General features: G+C 42.2%; 1 protein-coding gene across 1 annotated transcript in view; it reads right to left on the bottom strand.

The window, feature by feature from the left end:
• The window catches only part of CRTC3 (CREB regulated transcription coactivator 3), a 1,604,530-nt gene that overhangs the window by 1,275,438 nt on the left and 303,795 nt on the right, over positions 1 to 25,297 (bottom strand). The window contains exon 4 of the mRNA XM_044063561.1: positions 7,002 to 7,121. Within this exon, the coding sequence (XP_043919496.1) occupies positions 7,002 to 7,121 (120 nt within the window). The remainder of the gene's footprint in view (positions 1 to 7,001; positions 7,122 to 25,297) is intronic.

Here is a 25,297-nt window from a genome sequence, read left to right as displayed (position 1 = left end):
TGCAATTCTTTACACTCTATGCCCTCTGCCAAAGCATCCACTTTAGATCTTAGCTGAGAAAGGAGGAAATTCTGATACTTCAACATATGAAACTGGCAGTTCAAAGCTCTCATTGCTAAAGTAGAAGAGGTATACACCTTCTTACCCCATCTATCCAAAGCTCTAGCTTCCTTATCCAGAGGAACAGGATTCTTAACAACAGAGGCTCTAACACCCTTAGGCCCCTGACTAATAGTTTCTGGGTCCGCCCTAGGACTCTTATACAGATATTTATGAGCCTCAGGCACCCTGTAATACCTGTCCGGTTTAACTGGGGCAGGAGGCACAGAATCTGGATTAAGGGAAGCTTCGAGAAAACATCTGAAACAACATCCAAAACCGGAGGTATAGCTAAGGGCCTATGCTGTGGTAAAACAAGAACTCCCTAAGCCTCTTCCGGAATCAGAGTAATCCTGTCCCTCCCACTTAAAATGCTCCCTCATGGAATGCAGAGTTTCTGAAAAGAAAAATCCTCTGGAGGAGAAGCAGAAGGAGTGGAATCCTCTGCATCAGAATCAGAATAAGGAGGAAATCTTGAATGTCCTCAGTAGAAGACTCTGAATCATCTGAGGCCTGCTCCAAACTTTCCAACTCTGGCTCCATCCTGGGCCTCTTATCAGGAGGGCATAGAACCTCTAATTAAAGTAATCAAATCCTCTGCCATTTTAAGCATGTGCTTTTTAGGCACAGACCCTGAAGAACCAGAACTGACACCAGAGGAAGGCAAAACAGACCTGCCCTTAGAAGGAGCCTTAGAAACAGTAGCAGAAGGCCTAACCACCTTAGGCATAGAAGGGAGAATAGTAACCTGAGAGGCCCCTTCAGCCTGACCTGCCTCCTGAGAGGCCACATCTTGTAAAATCAAAGTTTCCCCTGGGACTCAACAGAAACTTCAGCCGGATCCACCTGTTCAGCTGTAGCTTCTAAAGGTCCGGCGTCCAGCAGACGAATCATCCTGCCTAGGCTTTAAAGATTTGTCTTTGCGCTTCTTAGTAGAAGCGGGCGGAACATCCGGCGGCATATTATAAATACACCTCTTGCCAAAGACTAACCTAGCGCAATCTAACCTCCGTTTTATAGTGCGCTTATTAAACCTAGCACAAAACCGGCACCCGACTACGTGCTCCGGCCCCAAACAAGGAATACAAAGCGGTGGTAATCCCTATGCGGTATCTGTTTCCCACAAGAAATACAATTATTCACTTTTCTGACATCCGGTAAGTAACTGAGGCAAGAAAAACAAAAATATTCCCCAAGTACTTAGCCAACTTGGTATCGGTCTGAAACTCCAGCGAAAAATTTCAGAGCATGACGGCACTTGCAACGCTGCTTCTGCATCGGACCATGCGGCAAAAAAGACTGAGGATATGACGTCGGTCATGCGCCTTTATACCCTGACGCTCTGATGTCAGATCTAGGCGCCTATGACCGACGTCAGCCTAATACTTTGGTATTCGGGCCGACCGAGGACAGCGGACTACCCATAAGTAAGGACTGCAGCAATGTGAGATGAAGAACATCTACTCCAGACCTGATACACCAAAGGTAAGGACCAGAGGGTGATATGCTACAGCAGCTGAAACTTCTATAACTCCATCATTATGGACAAGTACTTGTAGATGACAAGAAAAGGACCATTTACTGCAACAAACAGGACAGTGTTCCTAGCTAATCATCTCAGATGGCCTTATGGGAACATACAATAGGTAATGGTGGCTCCAGATGAAAACCTTGACCTGGATATCACATCCAGCCATACCTCTCAACCGTACAAATTTTCACAGAATGACCAGATTTTTGTCTCATATTTTTGGTCTGGTTCTCATAAAATTGTTTACTGGTAAATCATTTGCATATCACTGAGGACTGAAGTCAGAAAATAATAACATACATTTGAGATTCAAACGTCACAACCTTCAGAAAATTCTTGCTAAAGCAAAATATGATGTTTTATCATCTTTCTAAGTTTCTCAAATCAATATTTAACAATTGTCCCTATTTTGGGCCTTTGTCTCCCCATTATTTATGGCTTTGCCCAGATTTCTTGCTCTGAGAGGTTGAGAGGTATGCATCCAGCTTATACTGCCTCATACGTGTGTTAAGGGAAGACCACAATGCAGCGGCATAAATATTATCCAAGGTCATAATATGAAAAAAAAGAAAGTAGTGTACCCCAGGGCCTGCAAGAATTTCCTTGCAGAGAGGTGTGTTCTGGAGGGGTCTATATTACATGATCGAAAATTCAGATGTTCAAACACGTAATGATCGACCCTAATAGAGCTAACCGGCATAATGTCGAACGGCCGGAAAAAAATAACAAAAATCCAAATCATTAAACTGCTTTATGCAGGGGGGAAAGCCCCCCCCCCCGCTACTTAAATATACCAACTCCAAGACTGCACTACACTGCAGTAAATGGAAATCTCCCCTTACGGAGATTTCCGCTTACGTGTTCCATATTCTGCCGTTTTGCATATTTGGGGTCGATCATTATGTGTTCGAACATCTGAATTTTCGATCACGTAATATAGACACGTTCTGGAGGCCAGCTGTGTGAAGCAGAGGGGCAGGAATTCCTGTTTTTCTGGGGGTTAGGAATGCCATTTGTGAGGCTGTGTCCAGCAGTGTTCCTAGAAAGGTGATTTTCCTGGAGGGGTTTTGCTTGGATTTCATCTCATTGATTGCGTATCCCAAACTGTTCATTAGGGCTTTGACAAAAAAGAAGATATTTTATTAGTTTTTCCTTGGAACCTGCCTGAATGAGGCAATCATCCAAGTAAGGGTAAATCTAAATATTTTTCTGACTGGAAAAGGCTATAGCCGGAGCTAAGCATTTTGTGAAAACTCTGGATGCAGTAGATAAGTCAAAGGGCAGCACAGAGAACTGGAAGTGTTGGGAGCCTGCCCTGAAGCGTAGGAATTTTCTGCAGGTCTCCCTTATGGGGTTGTGCAGGTAGGCATCCTTTAAATCTAGAGTAACCAGCCATGCATCTTTTTCTAACATGGGCAATAGCTGCTGCAAGGTTAGCATTTCGAATTTTGGAACCACTAAAAAGGTGATTAGGGTGGATAGGTCCAGGATAGGGTGCCAAGAGCTTTCTTTTCTGTGAACCAAGAAAAGCCTGGAGTAAAAGCCTTTGCCCATCTGGTTTGAGGGGACAGGTTCTACTGCCCCTAGTGCCCTGAGAATTTCTACTTGTTTTAAAGCCTCTGCCCACTGGTTTGGAGGTAGATCTGGCCATCCTCTTGAAACTGAGAGATCTTGGAAGGTGAATTTGTATCCTTTGGACACTATGTTTAGGACCCATTGATCTTTTGTGACAGAGAGCCAATTTTGTATGCAGTGGGATAGCCTTCCTCCTAATTTTTGGTGAGGTGGGCAGGGGCGTAAGGGGGTGTCATTGCACGTTTTTATCCAAAGTGGGAGGACTTCGTACTCCCTGGCTTGGAAGTGGAGGCAGACCACTGCTTGCCTCATGTCCCTGGGAAAGCAAGCTAGGGGGTCTGTCCCTGCATGGTTTACTTTGGGCCGGTCTGTATGGAGCAGGGAAAGACCAATGTTTGGAGGGAAAATTCCTGCTGAACCTGAAGAAATTCTTTTACTGTTTGCATAGATTTTGCCTTTTCCTCCATCTTTTTAAGCACCTCTTCTGCTTTGTCACCAAAAAGGCGTTCTTTGTGTAAAGGTACATCAAGAAGACTAGATTTGACATGGTCTAAGTATAGATCCTGACACTGCTGCTGTGCTAGAGGCTTCTATGGCATCATATCAGCAGTGTAAAGAATGCTTAGCCACTTGAGTAACAGAGTGCAGAAAGTCTGCTATCTCTTTTGAATTGGCACAATCTGAAGAATTTAGAATTTTCTGCTTTAATAGTTCCAGGCTATGCTGTTGATACTTCAACATGTGGAACTGAAAGTTCAATGCTCTGATAGCTAGAGTTGCAGAGGTGTAAACCTTTTTCCTCCATCTATCCAGTGCTCTGAATTCTTTACCTGAAGGGGTAGGGTCCTTGGTTGATGACCTCTAGGTCTGCAGTAGGGTTCCTGTACAAGTATCTATGAGAGTCTAGTACTCGGTAGAATCTGTCTGGTTTTCTTGGAGCCGGGGGGAGGGAGTCTGAAGTTAGACTGGATTCAGTAAAAACATCCTCTATTACCTCCAGTATAGGGGGTATAGCCAGAGGCTTGTGTTGAGGTAAGTCTAAAAATTCTCTTAGTCTCTTCTTAGTCTGAGGGGAAGTCCTGTGATTCCCATTTAAAATGCTCCGGGAGGGAGTGCAGGGTTTCTCCAAATGAGAAATTCTCAGGAGGGGATGCTGAAGGGAGAGAGTCCTCTGCATCCGAGTCCTCATAAGCGGTAACAAGAGGTTGGTCCTCGTTGAAATCTGAGTAGTCGGAGTTGTCGGACTCCTGCTCTGTCAATAATTCTGGAGAAGGTTCTCTTCTCCTTTTAGAAGGCGGGGCCTGGGTACCCCTAATCAATGTAAGGAGATCCTCAGCCATTTTCAACATCTGTGACTGTGGAGGGGGAGAAGGAATAAGCTGGTGTCGGGAGGACACTTTTTTACTTGAAGGCCTAGGCTTGGGTCTGAGAAAATTGACAGATCGAGCTTGACAGGTCTTAGAGGGCGAGGACATCGGTATTTGAATCTGAAGTGAAGCGCGAGTAGTATCCTCGAAAGCTGGTGCATGCACAGTGGCTCCAGACCCAACCACGGGTGAGACAACCGAAGGCTTTGTAGTCGAAAAGGCTTTTCGTGGCACACTAGACTCCGAAAGGGTCTCAGCAGCGGCCTGCGAAAAAAACGAGCCGGGTTTCAGGGGCTGTGAAAGCACCTCACTGAGTTCTGGTGAACTGACGACAAATTTTGCGGAGTCGTGAGAAGGTTTAGCCTTGAGCGGTCTGTCTTGATCCTTATCCTTATGTTTCTTGGGGAAATCAACAGTTTGCTGGCTGAAGGCCAACAATTCGGACAGCAAAGACGGAATTCGAAAATATTTTTCTACAAAAATAACCCTACAACAAATTGTATGGGCATTGAATCCAGCACAAAACCGACAACGAGGGAAATTGTGGTCTGGGCCTAGACAGGTGATGCAGCAAGAATGGAAATCTCGGTGTGGTATCTGCTTTCCAGAGGTGAGACAGTTATTAACTTTTTCTGACATCGGTTAAAGCAAGAAAAAATTATCCCCAACGGAGTACTTAGTTTTAAGACGTTTTCGGATATATACGAACTCAGTAAGTGACCGACCAGCACTCTTGCGAACTGCTTCTGCTACGGGCTCCACGGCAAGAAAGACTGATGTAATGGCGTTGGCTGCCTTGCTTTATAGCACTGACGACCTGAGGTCAATCACAAAGCGACAGCAGCTGGCGCATGTAAATGAAGACTTTGGTATTCTAGCCAGCCGAGGGCTACCACAGCAGGGATAACCCACAACTGATGACTGCAACAGTAAAACACGAAGAACATCAGGGATGGTGGAGGGAGAGGAGGCCGATGGCCTAAGGGCCATGAAGGCTTGCATCAGAGATTGGATAAAGGATTGCCAGTTAGGTAATCTCTCCACTGAGGGAAGCAGATGTTTGCTTTTCTGTTTCCTGTTTAAAGGAGTAGTAATGGGTGAATGCCTAGTACTAGGGGCCTTTGTTGGAGCTAGAGCTTCAGTATGTAATATCCCAGTTGGGCATCCATCGAGGCCTGGTTCCCTTTTGACCTCAGTAGAAACCAATGTCTGAGGTATCTCTGTGGACGTGCAGGCCATTACTTCTGAAGCAGCTTTCTTGAGGGGAAGTCGGTGAAGTAAGCAGTTCTAACGGGCGTCCCTCAACTCCTAAATCGGAAGCTGGTAGGACGTCCGATAACAGGGGGGGAGTACAGGTAGGCTGCATCAATTTGGCTTTCTTTCATGGAGGCTCCGCCAGCGCGGCTGACTCAGGCTCCATCCTAAGTGCTAGCTTCTTAAGCCGATGGTTTTCTAGGTATATGTTAAAGGCAGTCAGATGACTTCTGAGTGGCTTAGGGATGAATGACTGGCAAACAGAACAAGAGATACAGTCATGTTCTCAGCCTAGGCAAAAGACGCAACAGTCATGCAAATCTTTATGTGGTATCTGACTCCTGGAAAGCCATTTACCCTTCTTAGTGAACATCGGCTAAAAGGAGAGGTCAGCAAAACAAGCTCAAGCAAAGGTCAATAACAAAATCCCCAACGGGGTACTTGGCTTTAGACATTTTGAAGTAGAGGAACGATGCAATCGATCTGATGCTCAACTGCGGCTGAAAAGTTCTGATGTATGTGCATGCAGACGTCACATTTAAGGCTCCTGGTTTATGGCCCTGCATCTGAAGTCTCACGCACCAACAGCAACCAAGGCTTAAGCTTTTGCATAGGAGCCAATGTTCGGGTTGCCTGAGGTGGAGAATCCCACAGTAAGAATACTGTAACAAGAGAATAGAAAGACATCACTCTGACACTTCGGAGTGACCGCATCAGTTCAGCTGACAGGAGAAAGGGTGCACAGCTCTTATAAAAGGATCAGATGTTGGAACCTCTGAGGCAGAAGTCCCAAAATAGGATGATTGTCACAGACATTCAAACAATCAGCATAAATATTTCTCAAATGTTAAAGGAACTGCTCATATTGTGACTCATATCACAACATTTATCTTTCTGCTAGTAACATTAATTAAGATGATGTGTACACAAAAAAAAAAAAAAAAACAAAAAGAAGCAAGACACAGACAGTGCAAGGCAGCAGTGGGAAGATCTGAGCAAGAAAAGCAATGGACTTGCGTTTCTGCTTTAATAAAATTACTTGTCAGATTTGCTGCATTTTTTTCATATACAGTCTCAAATGTTAATCAATTTTATATATTTATCATGGTTATTTTTCCTATACAGTATCATTTATATCACTTATGTCAACATTCTTGCCGGATTACAAAGGATATCTGTCGCACATGCCTGTCCACAGGCCGTATGTGTGGAGAACCAAGACGATTCCGCGGTACTCTCTCCACTAATCCATGATGACGAGTTCTACGGACATTATCTAAAGGATGGCAGGTGTTCTAGCAAGAAAGAAAAAAAAAAAAAAGAATCAAATCTTACTGCTTACAGGTTTTTTAAATACAAAAGAACTGTTTTGATTCTAAAATCCCACAAGATCGCAAACATATATGCAGGGCACATCTTTAACCATTACTAACACACACACACACACACACACACACACACACACACACACACACGTCTAGGTATGTCTGTATGAATAAATATATACATGTGCACACATAATGCGAACCTATATGTATGCATATGAGTCTACTTCAAAACTTTGAAACCCGACATCATCAACGACCAAATCATCAAGACGAAATACAAGAAAACCCACTTCATCAACAGACCGAATCAACGACAATGTTCCCAGGGTAAGTAATCATTGAAGTCAACAACACACTAACTGAAACCACACCATTTTAAACCCACCTCGGTGGGAGACTACACCGTCCATGCCCCCCACCCCCAACTAAATATACCAACTCCGAGATCCCACTTCAGTTGGGAAAAGTGTAAAGTTCACCTTCACGGCCAACAGGTTACTTACCCTGGGAAGATCTTCATTAATCCAGTCTATCGTTGAAATGGGTTTTCATGTACTCCGTCTCAATGATGTAGTCTTTGAAGATCTTGGGTTGTGATATACTCAGGTAGACCCATACATACATACATATATATATATATATATATATATATATATATATATATATATATATACATTGTATATATATATATATATATATATATATATATATATATATATATATATATATATATAAATATAAAGTTCAAGAACCACAAGGAAGATAAACGCCCCTGCACAGATTAGATTATAAAAATAAAAACAGTCATAAATCATGCAGGAGCGACAATGGCTACTGACTATAAAAAGTCTCCAAACAGATATCCTTGTTCAAATATACCGCCAAAGGTACACAGCCTCACAACGAGCTGTTCAGCTTACTCCAAAACAGTTCAAGGCAGAATCCCAAAATAAGTATCCACGTAAAGTTTAAAATAAGGATGATTTATTTGCATATATGGCAAGTAAGCGCTTTCACCCGTAGGCTTTATCAAACTTCAACAGCTACTGAAATTACAATTAGAACTTATATAGCTTGCAAACGTACCTAATAGGCTAATGAGTCCAATTAAAGCACATCCAATTACACTTTAAAGACATATTAAAGCCTCCAAAAGAGACTTCATTGAACAACAATAACCCAGATACAATAGTTAAAATACTAATGCACAATAACATATAAAAATACTATCAAACTATATAAATATACATATTTATAAATAACATTTTTGAAGTCATCAAAAACAACTTCGTTGACAACTACAATACCAATAGAATATATAACTAAATACAATCCAATACTAGATGGTACTAATAATAAAAAAGTATATAAAATCAATTGCAAATATAAAAACATATATGAATATATGTATACAAATGCTCTCCATGATTAAATCCGGGAATGTAACAATCTTTCAGGGATAAAATAGGCTATGGCTGAGAACTAAAAGATTGAACTACCTGGGTCTCAGCACCCTTCTCCTCCGCAACAAGGGCTGTATTTGTACTTTATCATTCAACCCAGGGGGTTTATCAGCCCTTAGTCTTATTATCCAACGTGTTTCACACTCTTGTAAAAAATTATCCACATTCCCCCCTCTAGGGCTAGGTTCAATCTTCTGTATAACACTAAAATTAAAAAAGTGTGTGGGTCCCATACATATAACATGTTTGGCAAGTGCATAATTTAAACTTCCCATACGTATGTGGTACATATGGTCTCTAATACGCTCCCTTAGTTGTCTTAAGGTTTTTCCCACATAGAACGCAGGGCATTCATCACACTTAGCCAAATAAACCACATGTGTACTCCTACAGGTGGTTCTAGTGTAGAATGTGTATTCAATATGTGAGACAGGGTGTATAAAACTATTATCTCTACTTATGTACTTACATTGATTACAAGTCTCACAGGGACATGTATTGATCCTACTTCCAGTGGACACATTATGCTCTATTAATGGCTTATAACATAGCCTATGTTTTAGACTGGGTTTATTTTTATAAATGAATTTCGGGTAGTTCCCTACAATCTTGTTTATATCATCGTCCAACATTAAAACATGCCAGTATTTATCTATAATTCCCTCTGTCTCTAACATCCCTGGTAAAGAACAGGGAAACCCTTATTTGTTCCCTGGCATTATTGGACGATTTATACTCAGTACCATCCCATTCAGAAAAATAGGGACGTGCCCTACTATTCCTCAGCTCATGGGCTGCTATCATATTTCTGTTTATATCCCTACCATTATATTGTCTATCTAGCAACCTTCTTTCAAGATCACGAATTTCTGTAAAATACCCAGATTCCGTTGGGTTCAGCCTAGATGCCCTCATGAACTGTCCCTTCATAACATTTTCAAAAACAAATCTGGGATGCATACTATGCCGATGTAATAATGTGTTTCTATAACATGGCTTCTTATAAACCCTTGTATTCAGTAAACCATTCTGTAACCTAATCAGTTCAATATCTAAAAAAGGGACACTAACCATAGAATAATTCAAGGTAAACTTTAAAAAAACAGTCATATTATTCATCCTATCCACAAATGCCAGTAAGGACTCTTCATTACCCTTCCATAAAATAAAGAGGTCGTCCATGAACCTTCTAAAGAAACCCACATTATCCCGAAATGCAACATCAGGAAATAGCAACTCCCCCTCCCAATCCGCCATAACCAGGTTGGCGTAGCTATTGGCACAAGAAGTGCCCATAGCTACGCCATCCTTCTGTATATATGTCTCTTCACCAAAGATGAAGACATTATTTTGTAATACTATCTCAAGAAATAATCCAATCAAATCGATAACTTCTTCTGTCATATCTGATTTACTACTCAAATACCTTTGGATCCTAAAAATTCCTTCATCATTTGGTATAACTGTGAAGAGACTAACTACATCTAAGGTCACTAGTATGCAGTGTTCAACATCACCCAAAGTTCTAATATATTCATACAGATCTAGGAGGAATTGTTTGCTATCTTTTAATATATACTGATTTGCATCCACCACCGGTCTAAGGTAGTGCTCAATAAAGATAGAGAAGGGTTCCGTCAACCACCCTTGCCCAGCAACTATAGGTCGCATAGGTGGTTTCTCTAAGGACTTATGAATCTTAGGTAGTCCTTGAATTATCGGGACTAGAGGGTTGTTAACTTTAAGGAACTTAAATAGTGTATCTGATATCAAGTGGCTCTTAAATAAATCATCCAAGGCTGCATATACCCTAAATGTTTTAAATTCAACATCTTCCATCGATACTCTTTCATAAGACGTTGTATTCCCAAGCATTTCTTCCATACTAGATACATATTCTGCCCTATCCATTAACACCACCGGTCCACCTTTATCAGCTGGTCTGATAACGATGGAGCGGTCACTAGTTATGGTTTTCAAAGCCCTTCTCTGTAAAAATGTCAAATTATTTTTATAATTTCTATTATTAGGGGCACGATGTGATTTCTTTCTTTCATACAATTCATGCACGCCATTCTCGACTAATTTAGAAAAAGTGTCGAGTAATGGATGTAACAGGGGCATATATACACTGGTCGGCCTAAACACTACATCTTCATTGTATATATCTTTATCTCTATCTGAATCTCCAAACTCTAAGTTTAATTGTACATTTCGTATAAACATTTTAATGTCTAAAACAGAGTCTGTTACCTCACTGTCACTTGTGGGAATGAAATTCAACCCTTTATTCAACAATTCTATCTCATATTTATTAAGAATTCTTCTAGATAAATTTACTACTAGGGATTGTCCACTTTCTCTCACATTTTCTTCAGTGTATGTCCCGAGGGTTCCCCTCCCGAACCCTTCCGTTTGTACCTGCCCCTGCTCCGTGATCTCTGCCTCCCTGCATATTGTGTAACAGCTGTCGGGAAAGGGGCTTGTAATATATGGCTCCTATTACCTCCTGAGTTATCTATAGTCCTACCTGCAGGTGTCTTTCTTCTCACTACCTCATTTTCATTCACACACACATCATTAACTAAATTAACATCATTGGTTAAACTTCCTACTGACACCCCATCACTTCCAACTACACTCTGTATATTAGTAGCTTCTAAGTTGACATTTCTTCCAACCATATTCGAATCAATAGCTGATACTACATTATCAAATTCACATGAAATAGCCCCTTCATTTAAACTGTTAGTGCCTGTGCGTACACTAGTATCAACGCCCAAACCAGGGTGTATAATATCAGCACTACGAGATACAGTAACATTTCTATTACGAATAAAGGTGCCAGAATTAACATTGCTAGATGCAGAATTAACATGATTAGGTCTCGGCCATGTGAAGACATGGCCGTTTTTAAAGTCCTTAGTGTCCCTCAAAAGTTTATTCCTTTTTTGCTCCAATAAACGTTTTTCAAAAACATAGACATTATCCATCAGTCTCTCCAGCCCATCGTCTGCCCTCGAATTTGTGAATTTAGCTTTAATCAAATTATAACGCTCATTCACACTATTACGTAGGCTATCTTCTTCAGCCTGATGAAACTCATTTAAGAGTTTCATATAATCATAGCTGAGTTTAAGATTTAAACGTTGCCATTGCAGTAATAGTTCTGGTTGTGAATTACCTGATGTCGGCATCTTTAGCACACGGAGTCCTCGTGGGACTACTTGCCTGGCAATACACGCTTCAAAGTGTTGCCGTTGGAGTTGGAGCCTTTTTAATTTCAAAAAGTCCAGTTCGAGCTGCGAAAGTTCAGCCTGCAACCCAAGTACATCTCCTGAATCTTCATCACTCAGCGTACATTCAGCTTCTGGTTCGTAACATAACAGAAGATTTTCCGACCCTGAAAGGCAATCCTGGAAACGCGTTGACTTCCGAGCAGTTAAAACTGCTTCTTCCGGTCTATATGGGAGTTCAACAATGACGTTCCTCATGTTTTCAGCCATCTCCTTCCGGTGGTACTCACAGTAACCAAGTAAAATAAAAAGTTCACGAACCACAAGGAAGATAAACGCCCCTGCACAGATTAGATTATAAAAATAAAAACAGTCATAAATCATGCAGGAGCGACAATGGCTATTGACTATAAAAAGTCTCCAAACAGATATCCTTGTTCAAATATACCGCCAAAGGTACACAGTCTCACAACGAGCTGTTCAGCTTACTCCAAAACAGTTCAAGGCAGAATCCCAAAATAAGTATCCACGTAAAGTTTAAAATAAGGATGATTTATTTGCATATATGGCAAGTAAGCGTTTTCACCCGTAGGCTTTATCAAACTTCAACAGCTACTGAAATTACAATTAGAACTTATATAGCTTGCAAACGTACCTAATAGGCTAATGAGTCCAATTAAAGCACATCCAATTACATTTTAAAGACATATTAAAGCCTCCAAAGAGACTTCATTGAACAACAATAACCCAGATACAATAGTTAAAATACTAATGCATAATAACATATAAAAATACTATCAAACTATATAAATATACATATTTATAACTAACATTTTGAAGTCATCAAAAACAACTTCATTGACAACTACAATACCAATAGAATAAATAACTAAATACAATCCAATACTAGACGGTACTAATAATAAAAAAGTATATAAAATCAATTGCAAATATAAAAACATATATGAATATATGTATACAAATGCTCTCCATGATTAAATCCGGGAATGTAACAATCTTTCAGGGATAAAATAGGCTATGGCTGAGAAAGTACAGTTTTGTACCTACCATAAATGTAGATGTTCGAAGATCCACATTGCTGCAGTCCTAACACTTGGGTAGTCCGCTGTCCTCGGTCGGCCCGAATATCAAAGTATAAGGCTGACGTCGGTCAAGGCGCATTTGACTGACATCAGGACGTCAGGGTACAAATGCGCATGACCGACGTCATATCCTCAGTCTTTTCTTGCCCCAGATGTCAGAAGACCCTAAAAATAAAGGTCAAAACCAAAAGACAGCAAACAAACAACCAACCACCCTTGCACTAATTATATGTACAATATATACAATATATACAATATGTACAACCCAACCTACACAACCACCTCTAACTACAGAGGGGAAGGAGGGAGGGTAAATTGGACTGCAGCAATGTGGATCTTCGAACATCTACATTTATGGTAGGTACAAAACTGTACTATGTTCTTCATCTCACATTGCTGCAGTCCTAACACTTGGGTAGAATCCCAAAGCAGAGGTAAGGGAGGATGGCCAAACTACAAGGAAGCAGGAGCTGCCAAAATGCCCTGCAAAACAGCAGTGGCAAAACCAGCCCTGGATTTAGAGTAAAGTGGCAGGTGATAATGCCTAGAGAAAGTATGCACTGAACTCCAAGTAGCTGCCTCCAAAATATCCTTAGTTGCCACTACCCTCAAAAGGGCTGTCGAAGTGGCAGTAGCCCTAGTGGAATGAGGCCTAATCCCAGCTGGAATCTCCTTGCCATGATGGGAATAACAGAAAGCAATGCAAAACCCAATCCACTTAGAAATAGTTTGTTTTGACACAGGCTTGCCCTGAGAACTCAAAGCAAAAGAAACAAACAACTGCTGAGACTGCCTGAACCCTTTAGTTCTGTCTAAATAATATCGCAACTGCCTGTGTACATCTAAAGTGTGCAAAATCTTTTCCCCTTTATTTTGGGGATTTGCATAAAAAGTAGGCAAATGAATAGTTTGGTTTAAAGCCACACTAGAAACCACCTTAGGCATAAAGGAAGGATTCATACGCAAAGATACCCTATCCTTATGGAAAATCAAGAAAGGCTCAACCGCCATAAGGGCCTGTAATTCAGAAACCCTTCTTGCAGAGGTAATGGCCAACAAAAAAGCAGTCTTCCATGATAAATATTTCAACTCAGAAGTAGCTGCAGGCTCAAAAGGTTGTAGAGTGAGTTTCTCCAACACAAAATTGAGATCCCAAGCAGGAGTAGGAGCTCTTCGTGGGGGTCTTATATTCTTTGCCCCTCTAAGAAATTGCTTGAACAAAGGATGAGAAAACAATGGAGGGTCACATTCATAATGAGCTGAAATTGCTGCAGCATGAACCTTAATAGAAGAGAAGGACAAACCTTTGTCCAGTAACTCAGTAAGATATTGGAGAGCCACACTTAAATTAGGCTCAGAAACATCAAAATCCTTTGCTGCACTCCAAAATAAAAATCTCTTCCATTTATCTGCGTACACTTTCCTTGTACTAGGCCTTCTAGCTTCCAAAATCACATTCAAAACTTGTTGTGGAAGTTGAGACCCTCTATGATTCAAAACAGAATATGCCAGGCTGTTAGGTGAAGAGAGTGAAGTTTGACATTGAGCAAATGGCTGTCCTCCTGTGACAACAGGTGTGGAATCAAGGCAAAGGCCATGGAGGCTTCCGTACCAGACTTCTCAGTAATGGGTACCAGTGCTGTCGAGGCCAATCTGGAGCTATTAAAATCATCCTTGGCTTGTCCTGTCTGACCTTTAGAAGTACCTTTGGGAGGAGAGGCAGAGGAGGAAAGGCATACACATGAAGATTGCTCCAATTGAAAGAAAGAGCATCCACTTTCCAAGCTGTGGGATGAAACCTTTTGTGCAAAACTTTGGCAGCTGATGGTTTAGTGGAGAAGCGAACAGATCTATGTCTGGAGTTCCCCATGACACTGTCAATTTCTGAAATACATGAGGATCCAATTTCCACTCGTGGGGATCCATAATTGATCTGCTCAACACATCTGCTAAGGAGTTCTGTGCTCCTGGCAGAAACCTTGCCTGAAGATTGAGCTGTAAACTGAGAGCAGTCTCCCACAAAATCATTGCTTGCCTGCATAGAGGATAAGAATGCGTTCCCCCTTGCTTGTTGATGTACCACATGACAGTTGTGTTGTCTGTTAGGATCAACACCTGCCCTGGAAGAAGTAAATCCTTGAAAGCTATCAATGCAAACTGGACTGCTAACATCTCCTTCAGGTTGATATGTAGATGTTGTAGTCTGGCAGGCCACTTGTCTTGTATCCACTTTCCATTTAGATGAGCTCCCCAAGCTTTGTCTGAGGCATCTGTCGTTAAAATCTGACTCGCCTCTGGCCGGGTCACAGAGTGTCCCTTGTTTAGGTGACATTCCTGAGCCCACCACAAAAATTCCTTTTGAATGCAAGGTATTATTTGAATGACAGTGTCCAGATCCTGGCAGTGCTGTGTCCATACATTTTTGAGATACCATTGCAGCTTCCTCATATGCAGTTTGGCATTGGGAAGCACCAGAATACAAGATGCCATGAACCCTAAGGCTTGAAGGACTGTCCTTGCAGTCAGCCCGGACTGATGAGATAGTTGATGGAAGTAAAGGGAAAGACTCTTTTGTTTGTCCGGGGTTAAAAAGGCCATCTGGGATGCTGTATTCAGTCTCACACCCAGAAAGCACATGTCCTGAGAGGGTACTAGACTGGACTTTATACCCCAGGCATCTTAGCACTGCTATCACATATTCCAAATGATGAAGAAGCTCTTCCCTTCCTTGAGCCAGAATCAGGCAGTCGTCCAAATAAGGATAGATCTGTATTCCTTTTAGCCTGAAGAAAGCTATCACTGGAGCCAGAACTTTCGTGAACACTCTGGGCGCAGTAGATAAGCCAAAGGGCAATGCAGAGAACTGATAGTGAGAAGTCCCAGCTCGAAAACGCAGATACTTCCTGCAACTTAGTCTGATAGGAACATGAAGGTAAGCCTCCTTGAGATCCAAAGTTACCATCCAATGATCTTTGCCCAGCAGAGGTAAAAGCTGTTGTAACGTCAACATTTTGAACTTGGGAATGTCCAGATAAGTGTTGAGGATAGATAAATCCAAAATTGGTCTCCACGTGTTCCCCTTTTTTGGAACTAGGAACAGGCGAGAATAAAATCCTAGGCCCACTTCTGGCATAGGGACCGGCTGTATGGCCCCTAGTTGAAGTAACAGAGAAATTTGCTTGTGAGCCTCTATTCTTTGTTGAGGAGGAACGTCTGGCATGCCCCTGAAAGGAGGCAAGGTATGGAAATAAAACCTGTAACCTTGGTGTATGATATCCAATACCCATCTGTCTTGGGTAATTAAACTCCAATTTTCTTTGAAAAGTGCCAACCTTCCTCCCAAAGGTGCTGCCAGACGAGGAGGCTCTGGCAGCTGAAAAGGTAGGTCATTGGGTCTGTTTACGAAAGGACTGACCCCTGCCCTCACCTGAAGACTGTGCAGGAGAACTCGCTGTTCTAGGCCTGAAAGAGCCCTGAGCTCTGCCCCTACCACGTCTAGATCTACCCCTAGACTGGGAATCATAAGAAGGATCGTCCACCCTTTAGCAGGCCAATTCCTACTAAACTTTGGAGGCTGAACCTGCAAAAAATCTTTAACAGTCTGCATAGACTTAGCCTTGTCTTCCATTTTCTTCAAAACTGCCTCAACAGGAGAACCAAACAACACATCAGATTGTAAAGGAGCATCTAAAATCCTTGTTTTAACATGGTCAGATAAATTTTGATCCCTCAGCCAAGCGTGCCTGCGAAGAACTGACCCAGTGGCAGCCACCCTAGACGAGGCCTGTACAGCATCAAAACCACATTGCAAAGAATGCTTACCCACCTGTTCAGAAACATGTACTAAATCTTGTATATCTTTACAATCAATACCTTCCGCCAGAGCATCAACCTTAGACTTCAACTGTGAAAGGAGATAGTTTTGGTATTTTAACATGTGAAACTGGCAATTCAAAGCCCTCATAGCTAGAGTGGAAGAAGTATAAACTTTCTTTCCCCATCTATCCAAGGCCCTGGCTTCTTTATCTGCAGGAACCGGATTCTTGACAACAGAAGCCTTAACACCTTTAGGCCCCTGGCTAACAGTTTCTGGGTCTGCCCTCGGACTCTTAAAAGATACTTATGAACTTCAGGCACCCTGTAATACCTATCCGGTTTAACAGGAGCAGGAGGCAAAGAATCAGGATTAAGAGAAGCCTCTGTAAAAACATCTTCCACTACATCCAAAACAGGAGGTATAGCCAAAGGCCTATGTTGGGGTAAAAACAAAAACTCCCTAAGCCTTTTCCTGGAATCAGAGAAGTCCTGACCTTCCCACTTAAAATGCTCCCTCATGGAATGAAGAGTTTCTGAAAAAGAAAAATCCTCAGGAGGAGAGGCAGAAGGAGTAGAATCATCCACATCAGAATCAGAATAAGGAGAGTACTCCTGCAAGTCTTCAGCCGAAGACTCTGAAACATCCGAGCCTGCTCAAAACTCCTAGCTCAGGCTCCACCCTAGGTCTCTTATCAGGAGGGCAAAGAACCCTAATCAGAGTAATCAAATCTTCTGCCATTTTAAGCATATGCTTCTTGGGCACAGTTCCAGAAGAACTAGGGGTGACACCAACTGAAGCTAAACCTGGCCTGCCTCTAGGAGAAGCCTTGGAAACAGAAGGAGAGGGCCTAACCACCCTAGGCAGGGAGGGGAGTATAGTAACCTGAGAAGCCCCATCACCCTGGCCTGCCTCCTGAGAGGCCACATCCTGCAATAACAAGGTCTCTCCCTGGGATCCCACAGAAACCTCCGGTGGAACCACCGGCTCCACCGACACCTCTAAAGAACCGGCGTCCGGTACGGACGGTTCTTCTAGCCTAGGCTTAACTGCTTTGTCCTTGCGCTTCTTCGAAGAAGCGGGCGTCGGAGCATCCGACGGCATTTTATAATTGCACCGCTTCCCGAAGACTAACCTGGCACAATCTAATCTCCTCTTTATAGTGCGCATATTGAATCTGGCACAAGAGCGACACCCAACAACGTCGTGCTCAGGCCCTAAGCAAGGAATACACAAAGTATGATAATCTCTATGCGGTATCTGTTTCCCACAAGAAATGCAGTTATTCACTTTTTCTGACATCTGTTTAACCACTGAGGCAAGAAAAAACCAAAATATTCCCCAACGGGGTACTTAGCCAACTTTGAATCGGTCTGAAACTCCGGAATCGAAAAATTTCAGAACGCCAACCGGCACTTGCAATACTGCTTCTGCATCGGACCATGCGGCAAAAAAGACTGGGGATATGACGTCGGTCATGCGCATTTGTACCCTGACGTCCTGATGTCAGTCAAATGCGCCTTGACCGACGTCAGCCTTATACTTTGATATTCGGGCCGACCGAGGACAGCGGACTACCCAAGTGTTAGGACTGCAGCAATGTGAGATGAAGAACATCTAAAAGATTGAACTACCTGGGTCTCAGCACCCTTCTCTTCCGCAACAAGGGCTGTATTTGTACTTTATCATTCAACCCAGGGGGTTTATCAGCCCTTAGTCTTATTATCCAACGTGTTTCACACTCTTGGAAAAAATTATCAACATTCCCCCCTCTAGGGCTAGGTTCAATCTTCTGTATAACACTAAAATTAAAAAAGTGTGTGGGTCCCATACATATAACATATTTGGCAAGTGCATAATTTAAACTTCCCATACGTATGTGGTACATATGGTCTCTAATACGCTCCCTTAATCGTCTTAAGGTTTTTACACATAAAACGCAGGGAATTCATCACACTTAGCCAAATAAACCACATGTGTACTCCTACAGGTGGTTCTAGTGTAGAATGTATATTCAATATGTGAGACAGGGTGTATAAAACTATTATCTCTACTTATGTACTTACATTGATTACAAGTCTCACAGGGACATGTATTGATCCTACTTCCAGTGGACACATTATGCTCTATTAATGGCTTATAACATAGCGCTTACTTGCCATATATGCAAATAAATCATCCTTATTTTAAACTTTACATGGATACTTATTTTGGGATTCTGCCTTGAACTGTTTTGGAGTAAGCTGAACAGCTCGTTGTGAGACTGTGTACCTTTGGCAGTATATTTGAACAAGGACATCTGTTTGGAGACTTTTTATAGTCAATAGCCATTGTCGCTCCTGCATGATTTATGACTGTTTTTATTTTTATAATATATATATATATATATATATATATATATATATATATATATATATATATATATAGACACACGCACACACACACACACACACATCTCGGCTGACTTTATTTACAATTCTTTAAAGTAGACCTCTGTTTTGTCGACACACTTTGGTCGACAGTTGGGCAAGATCAAACAATCCTGGTGGTTGAGAAATATGTCCTTTCCCCGGGAACAATGTGTTTTCGGAGTTAGTATATATAATTAACAGGGTTGTGGAGGAAGCACAACCCCACACATAGTGTAAGGGTTGCATGCTCCGAATTTATTCTTGTTTATGTGTCAACATTGGTGACTTTGAGATTTGGGAGTATGTAATGATATAAACATATATATATATATATATATATATATATATATATATATATATATATAAAAACGGGATCCGTACAGATGCTCGAAAACACTTTTCACTGAAAGATTTTCGGTGGTACATACTTACTCGAAAGTGCTTTTCACCGAAAAGCACTTTTGCGTAAGTATGCCTGTTCCATAGATCGTACTATAGTGCGGGTAAGGGAAAATTCACTTTTCCCCCACTGTAGTGCGGTCTCGGAGTGAGAATATTAAAGTAGGGAGGTGGGGGGTACAGGGGGGAAGCCCCCCTGCAGAAATGTAGATTTTTTTTTTTTTTAACTCTTCAACGAAAGCGCTTGCGAAAGGCTTGCAGGCCTTCCTGCTCCCCCTCGCAACCCTGCTAATTATATATAACAACTCTCGAGATTACACGACAGTGGGGAGTGGGCATATTCCCAGATCCTCTCCATACCCACAATCTCATTTTCAAAAAAAGCCAGCACATGTTCATCAGCTGATTTTGGTTGAACCAGCTTTTTCATTCACTGATGAAAGCACAGATTGTCAAAAAGTACTGCTGCCATGTATGTATACACAGACACATATCTGATATATGTAGTTCAAAATTATGAAAAGAACAAACTGTTACACCTCTTTTCATACGAGTGATAAAAAAAAAACTCTTTAATTATAGGCCAGTCTACACTTCTAGTGCACAAAGAAATACAAAAAAGAAAATTCTAACTGGTCCGGTGAGTATCTGCAAAATACACCATTGATTGAAAGTCAACACAGGTTTAGAGTGGGAACAGCAGGTGTACAGTCATAAATAAATGAACAAATCTTACAGCCAGAGCTATACAGAATGAGAAATACACAAGTATTTGTTTCTGTATCTCAATAAACAGTACGTTACTGGAGCAATCATTTCTGTTTTCTGAACGGGGTGTACTAGGTTTTAGAGAGCAGACTGTTAAGAGGGTTGACGTCTCTGTAAAGTAATTGTACTGATAATTAATGAAGGGATCTTATGCATCTTCTGCAGGATGTAAAATGGGGGCACCGTAGGGTCAATAGGGAAATTCCTTTTCATTGTACTATGATACCAGGAACTACAACAATACTATAATTAATATTATAATATTACAATTATAATAGCAATAGCTATTCTCTCAAAATGCAAGTTACAAGCTCAATATTAAAGTAAAGCAGCAATAATCTTGGGGACAGTAGTTAAGATATAGCTGAGAATTTTGGTTATGACAGGAAATGGGTTTAATCATTTAAACACCTATTTAAAGGATCAAAACCTAGTAAAAGAGCAGGTAGCTGCCTCTATTCTCATTCCATAACTAAGCTGTGGAATGCCCTCCCATCATCAGTTACAGAGTAAGACAACATAATCTCCTTTAAAAGAAAACTAAAACAACATCTCACTGATAATCCCAGCTGCACATGCAACACATATCCGCAGCCTCCTTAACCTAGCAAAACTGTTTCACGTAGCAAATATACTTATGTATATGTTATGATGTTACACCATACGAGTTATCCGTAATCTTTAGTATCATACTCCACATATCAATACAACCATCTTAACACATTTTTTCTTCTCCGTCACTTTCTACTTAATATTACCATTAAATATATGGCACCTATAATCTACTGGTCCTGCAGAGTGATGCTAGCAGCAGAGAGGCTAAAAGAGCGACTGCTAACCTGATAAAAGTGTTTTTTTCCCTGCTACTACCTGGGCGACTGTCCGATCTAGCTAAACTGCAAGTATTTTTGCTTCTTGAACTGTTTTAAACTGATTAAAGTTGTTTTTGCACCTGCACTTTTAAAGTTTGTCCTGTTTGTTGCATTTACCTGTTGAGGCTACACACTCAAGTGCGCTGGTCTGTGTTACATATTTATTGCATTTTCCTGCTGCTTGTTGCAAAAAAGAAAAAAAACAAAAAAATGATCCTTGTTTCCCGTCTTTCCTGACCTAGAGTAGTCCAAATACAGGCTTTGCTGTATTCTGGACTTTTGGAAAGTTCCTGTGTTGCCCATTTCCTTTCTTGGATAAAGGGAGGCTTCTTTGTTCACCAGTGGCAGTGGGGAGCTTAGAGCAGCCTATCTATCCCTGCAGGAGTGTTCCCAGCACAACAATCTGGTAGTCTATTGGCCGTTTTGGGCCAATTTCTAGCTCTTTCAAGTCCCCCTGTATAAAACCCGCTTTGGCGCGGCTTTGCACAATTTTGCGCATAGCGCAGCATCGGGCAGCTCCGCTTAATTGGGTTTAAATCATTCTCGGCTCCACAAAGTCTGCTCGTCACTTTTTCCCTTAGAACTGATCTAGTTCTCATAATAAACACCCTATTCCTACTCTAAATCCTGGCACTTGCTCACTAAAGCAATTAAATAAGTCAGCACTAAAAAATTAAAAGCACTACACCCTCACAAACTCCCCTTGAGTACCTTGTTCCCCATTGACCCTTTTTTGAATTATAAAGGAATTCCCAATACTATTCTAGCATGTCCAAAGGTCAGTTGTCAATCTCCTCTCCGGTCCAGCTGGTGACTCTGGGAATCTTGAGGCAATGTTACAACTGCCTCATGTTCAGAGACAACCCTCTCCTCCTCCCAACAAATTCCAACACATGTGAGAGATGCAACCATATAGCCAAACTGGAGGCTAAGCTCTCTCAACTCAGTACTGGCGTAACCAGTCAGGAGGAGAAGGAAACCACACTCACTATAATCCCAGTCTCACATAGACCTACCACGACAGCAAACCAAACACAAACAGACAAAAACATACTCGGAGGCTCTAAACAAAAATCTGCCTAAGCAGCAGAGACCTCCAAAGCAGACACCCAAGCAACCGCTACCCCAAAACAAAACACGTGCAACACATAGCTCACAAATCCAGTGTGCCGAACAGTCACAGCCCTTAAGGCTAAACAACACACCTGATACACTTGTAATAGGTGACTCTATCGTCAGGCACACTGACGTCCCGCTCACCAGGCTGAACAAGGAGAAGGTCACGGTGAGCTGCCTGTCGGGCGCTAGGATCCGCCACATAACACAAGCACTCAGGTCACTCCAAGGCAAGTACAAATATGACTCGGTCATTGTCCATGCTGGTGTGAATGACCTGAGATGTACCTCCCTGGACTACATGAAAAGAGACATAGAGGAGCTCTCTGAGCATGTAGCCCAGGCCGGTATGACCCTGACCTTGAGTAGCATCTTACCCTCATCAAGAATGATGCCACAATATGAAGACAAGATGATCAATTTCAACAATTGGCTTAAGTATTGGTGTCATTCAAAGGGGATCCAATGCCTGTCAGCCTGGGATGACATGCTCAACAAGCCACGATGCTTCGCTAGGGACGGCTTACACCTGTCACCCCAGGGCTATCAGATATTGGCAAAGGCTCTTGCCACCCCCATAGTGCCTTTTTTAGGCAAGGCTCAAAAGACAAACCCACCTCCATAGGTATCACAAGGGATAAGAAACTAAGAGTAATGCTACTCAATGCCAGAAGTCTAAACCTCAAGATGCACGCACTCGAAACTCTCCTTAGCATGGAGAACATCGATATCTGTGCAGTAACAGAAACCTGGTTCAAGGCTCCCGAGAGCACCCCAGCACTACCAGGTTATACCTCATACCATGCTTTTCAGCCCCAAAACTTGGACTGAACCACAAAAGGAGGGAGAGTATCAATATTCGTCAAAGATACCCACACCTCCAGGTTGGTCGCACAGCACGAAGCATCAGAGACTATCCATGTGCAACTAACAGTGGGTAAAACTGCCTTCCAGTTTATAGCCTGCTGCAGACCACCCTCCCAAACCCAGGAACCCCACTCGGCCTTCCTGAGAACACTGGAAAATATGAAGGTCTCTCCAAACACCATTATATTGGGCGACTTCAACTACCCAAACATACACTGGGAGTATTACTCTAGCTCCAACACCCTTGCCAAAAGGTTCCTAGAATTTATAAACTCAAATGCTACGGAACAACTTGTTACCACTCCCACAAGAGGGGAAAACATACTGGACCTGATCATCATAAACATGGGGGCTCTATGCTCCAGACCAGAAGTGTATCCCTCACTGGTAAGATCAGACCATAAACTAATCTCACTGGATATTCACATCCCAACCCCACCCCCTGCCCAGAAAACCACAGTGAAAAACTTCTCTAAAGCAAATTTCACACTCCTCAAAACCGAGGTGGAATCCTTCAAAGCCCCCGGGCCTGTGGAAAATATGGCCCAGACCGCAGAATCCTTTATAAACGCATTCTATGAACACCTTCAGGAATGCATGGATCATGCAATCCCAAATAAAACCAAGACCCAATCCTCCAAAGGCAGGTGTCCTGTCTGGCGGACCCCAGCCATAAACAAACTATACAATAGAAGGAGGAGGAAGCTACTACATGATAGAGCAAAATCCCAAAAAGGGAAGGCATCTCTGATCAGTATTATCAAAATACTACAAGCACTCATAAAATTGTCTAAGGCCAGCTTCGAGAGAAAAATTGCACAGGACACTAAGGATAATCACAAGGCTTTCTTTAGTTATGTTAGGAACCTGGGTGGGAATTCCCAGATATGCTCAGAATTAGTCCAAAATGACAAAAAATACACCGAACCCACAGACATTGCCAACATCCTAGCTGACAGGTTCAGCGCAAACTTCTCCCCCCCTCCCCACCAAAAGGGCAAATATCTATCCCAGCAGAGTGCTGCCCCCCTGACATCTCAGATGCTCAGTTAAGAGCCACCCTCTCCAAAGCAAAAAACACAGCATCAATGGGACCAGACGGTGTTCCGGGCTGCGTCCTACATGAACTCCAAGAAGAGCTAAACCCAAACATAAAACTACTGTTCAATCTCAGCCTTACTACGGGATATGTACCCAAAGAGTGGCGTACAGCAACAGTGGTCCCTCTCCACAAAGGTGGTGCCTCAACAGATCCTGGAAACTATCGCCCCATAAGCCTGACTAGCTTGGTCTGCAAAGCTATGGAAAGGATCATCATGGACCTCATAAAGATATTGGGGACCTACAGACACTGGATCCTACCCAGTTCGGCTTTATTAAGGGCAGATCCTGCCTCTTAAGCCTGGTCGATTTCTTTGAAACAGTCACCAAGGCCATTGACGAGGGGAAGGTGGTCCACACAGCCTACCTGGACCTCGCAAAAGCCTTCGATACAATATCCCACTCGGGCATTATAGATAAGCTCACCAGCTTAAATATAAACCCCTATGTCACTAGATGGGTTGCAAACTGGCTCAAGGACAGAACCCGCATGGTTAGAATTGCTGGAGCCATGTCAGACTCCAAACCAGTTACAAGTGGCGTCCCACAAGGCTCAGTCCTGGGACCTCTCTTGTTCGGTATATATTTCTCGGAGGTACAGGCCAACATGGAAGGACTGTGGCTGACCAAGTTCGCAGATGACTGCAAACTGGGCACCATAATCGACTCTCCGGCCGACACAAGCATCCTACAAAAGGGCCTCATAGAAATAGACAACTGGTGCCAGAGCCATGGCCTCAAGCTAAATGCCAAAAAGTGTATAGTCATCCCCTTTGGCAAAAACAAAGTGCCCACAAATTAGCACATAGGTGGTAATCCATTAAGTACGGAAGAAGTAATTAGGGACCTGTGGACCCAAGTTGATAGCAATCTCTCATTTGAAAACCAAGTGGCCAAAGTGGTTAGAAAAACATTTTATATAGCCCACCTAATCATGAAGGGATTCGCATCTAGATCAGGGGAGGTCATCGTGCCTTTTTACTCATCCCTCAT

Source organism: Protopterus annectens, chromosome 2.part1, assembly GCF_019279795.1.
Source record: "Protopterus annectens isolate FY-2018-M chromosome 2.part1, PAN1.0, whole genome shotgun sequence".
In the NCBI taxonomy this organism is placed as follows: Eukaryota; Metazoa; Chordata; order Ceratodontiformes; family Protopteridae; genus Protopterus; species Protopterus annectens.
Note: the sequence above shows the minus strand (reverse complement) of the source record. Positions and strands in the feature narration are given on the sequence as shown.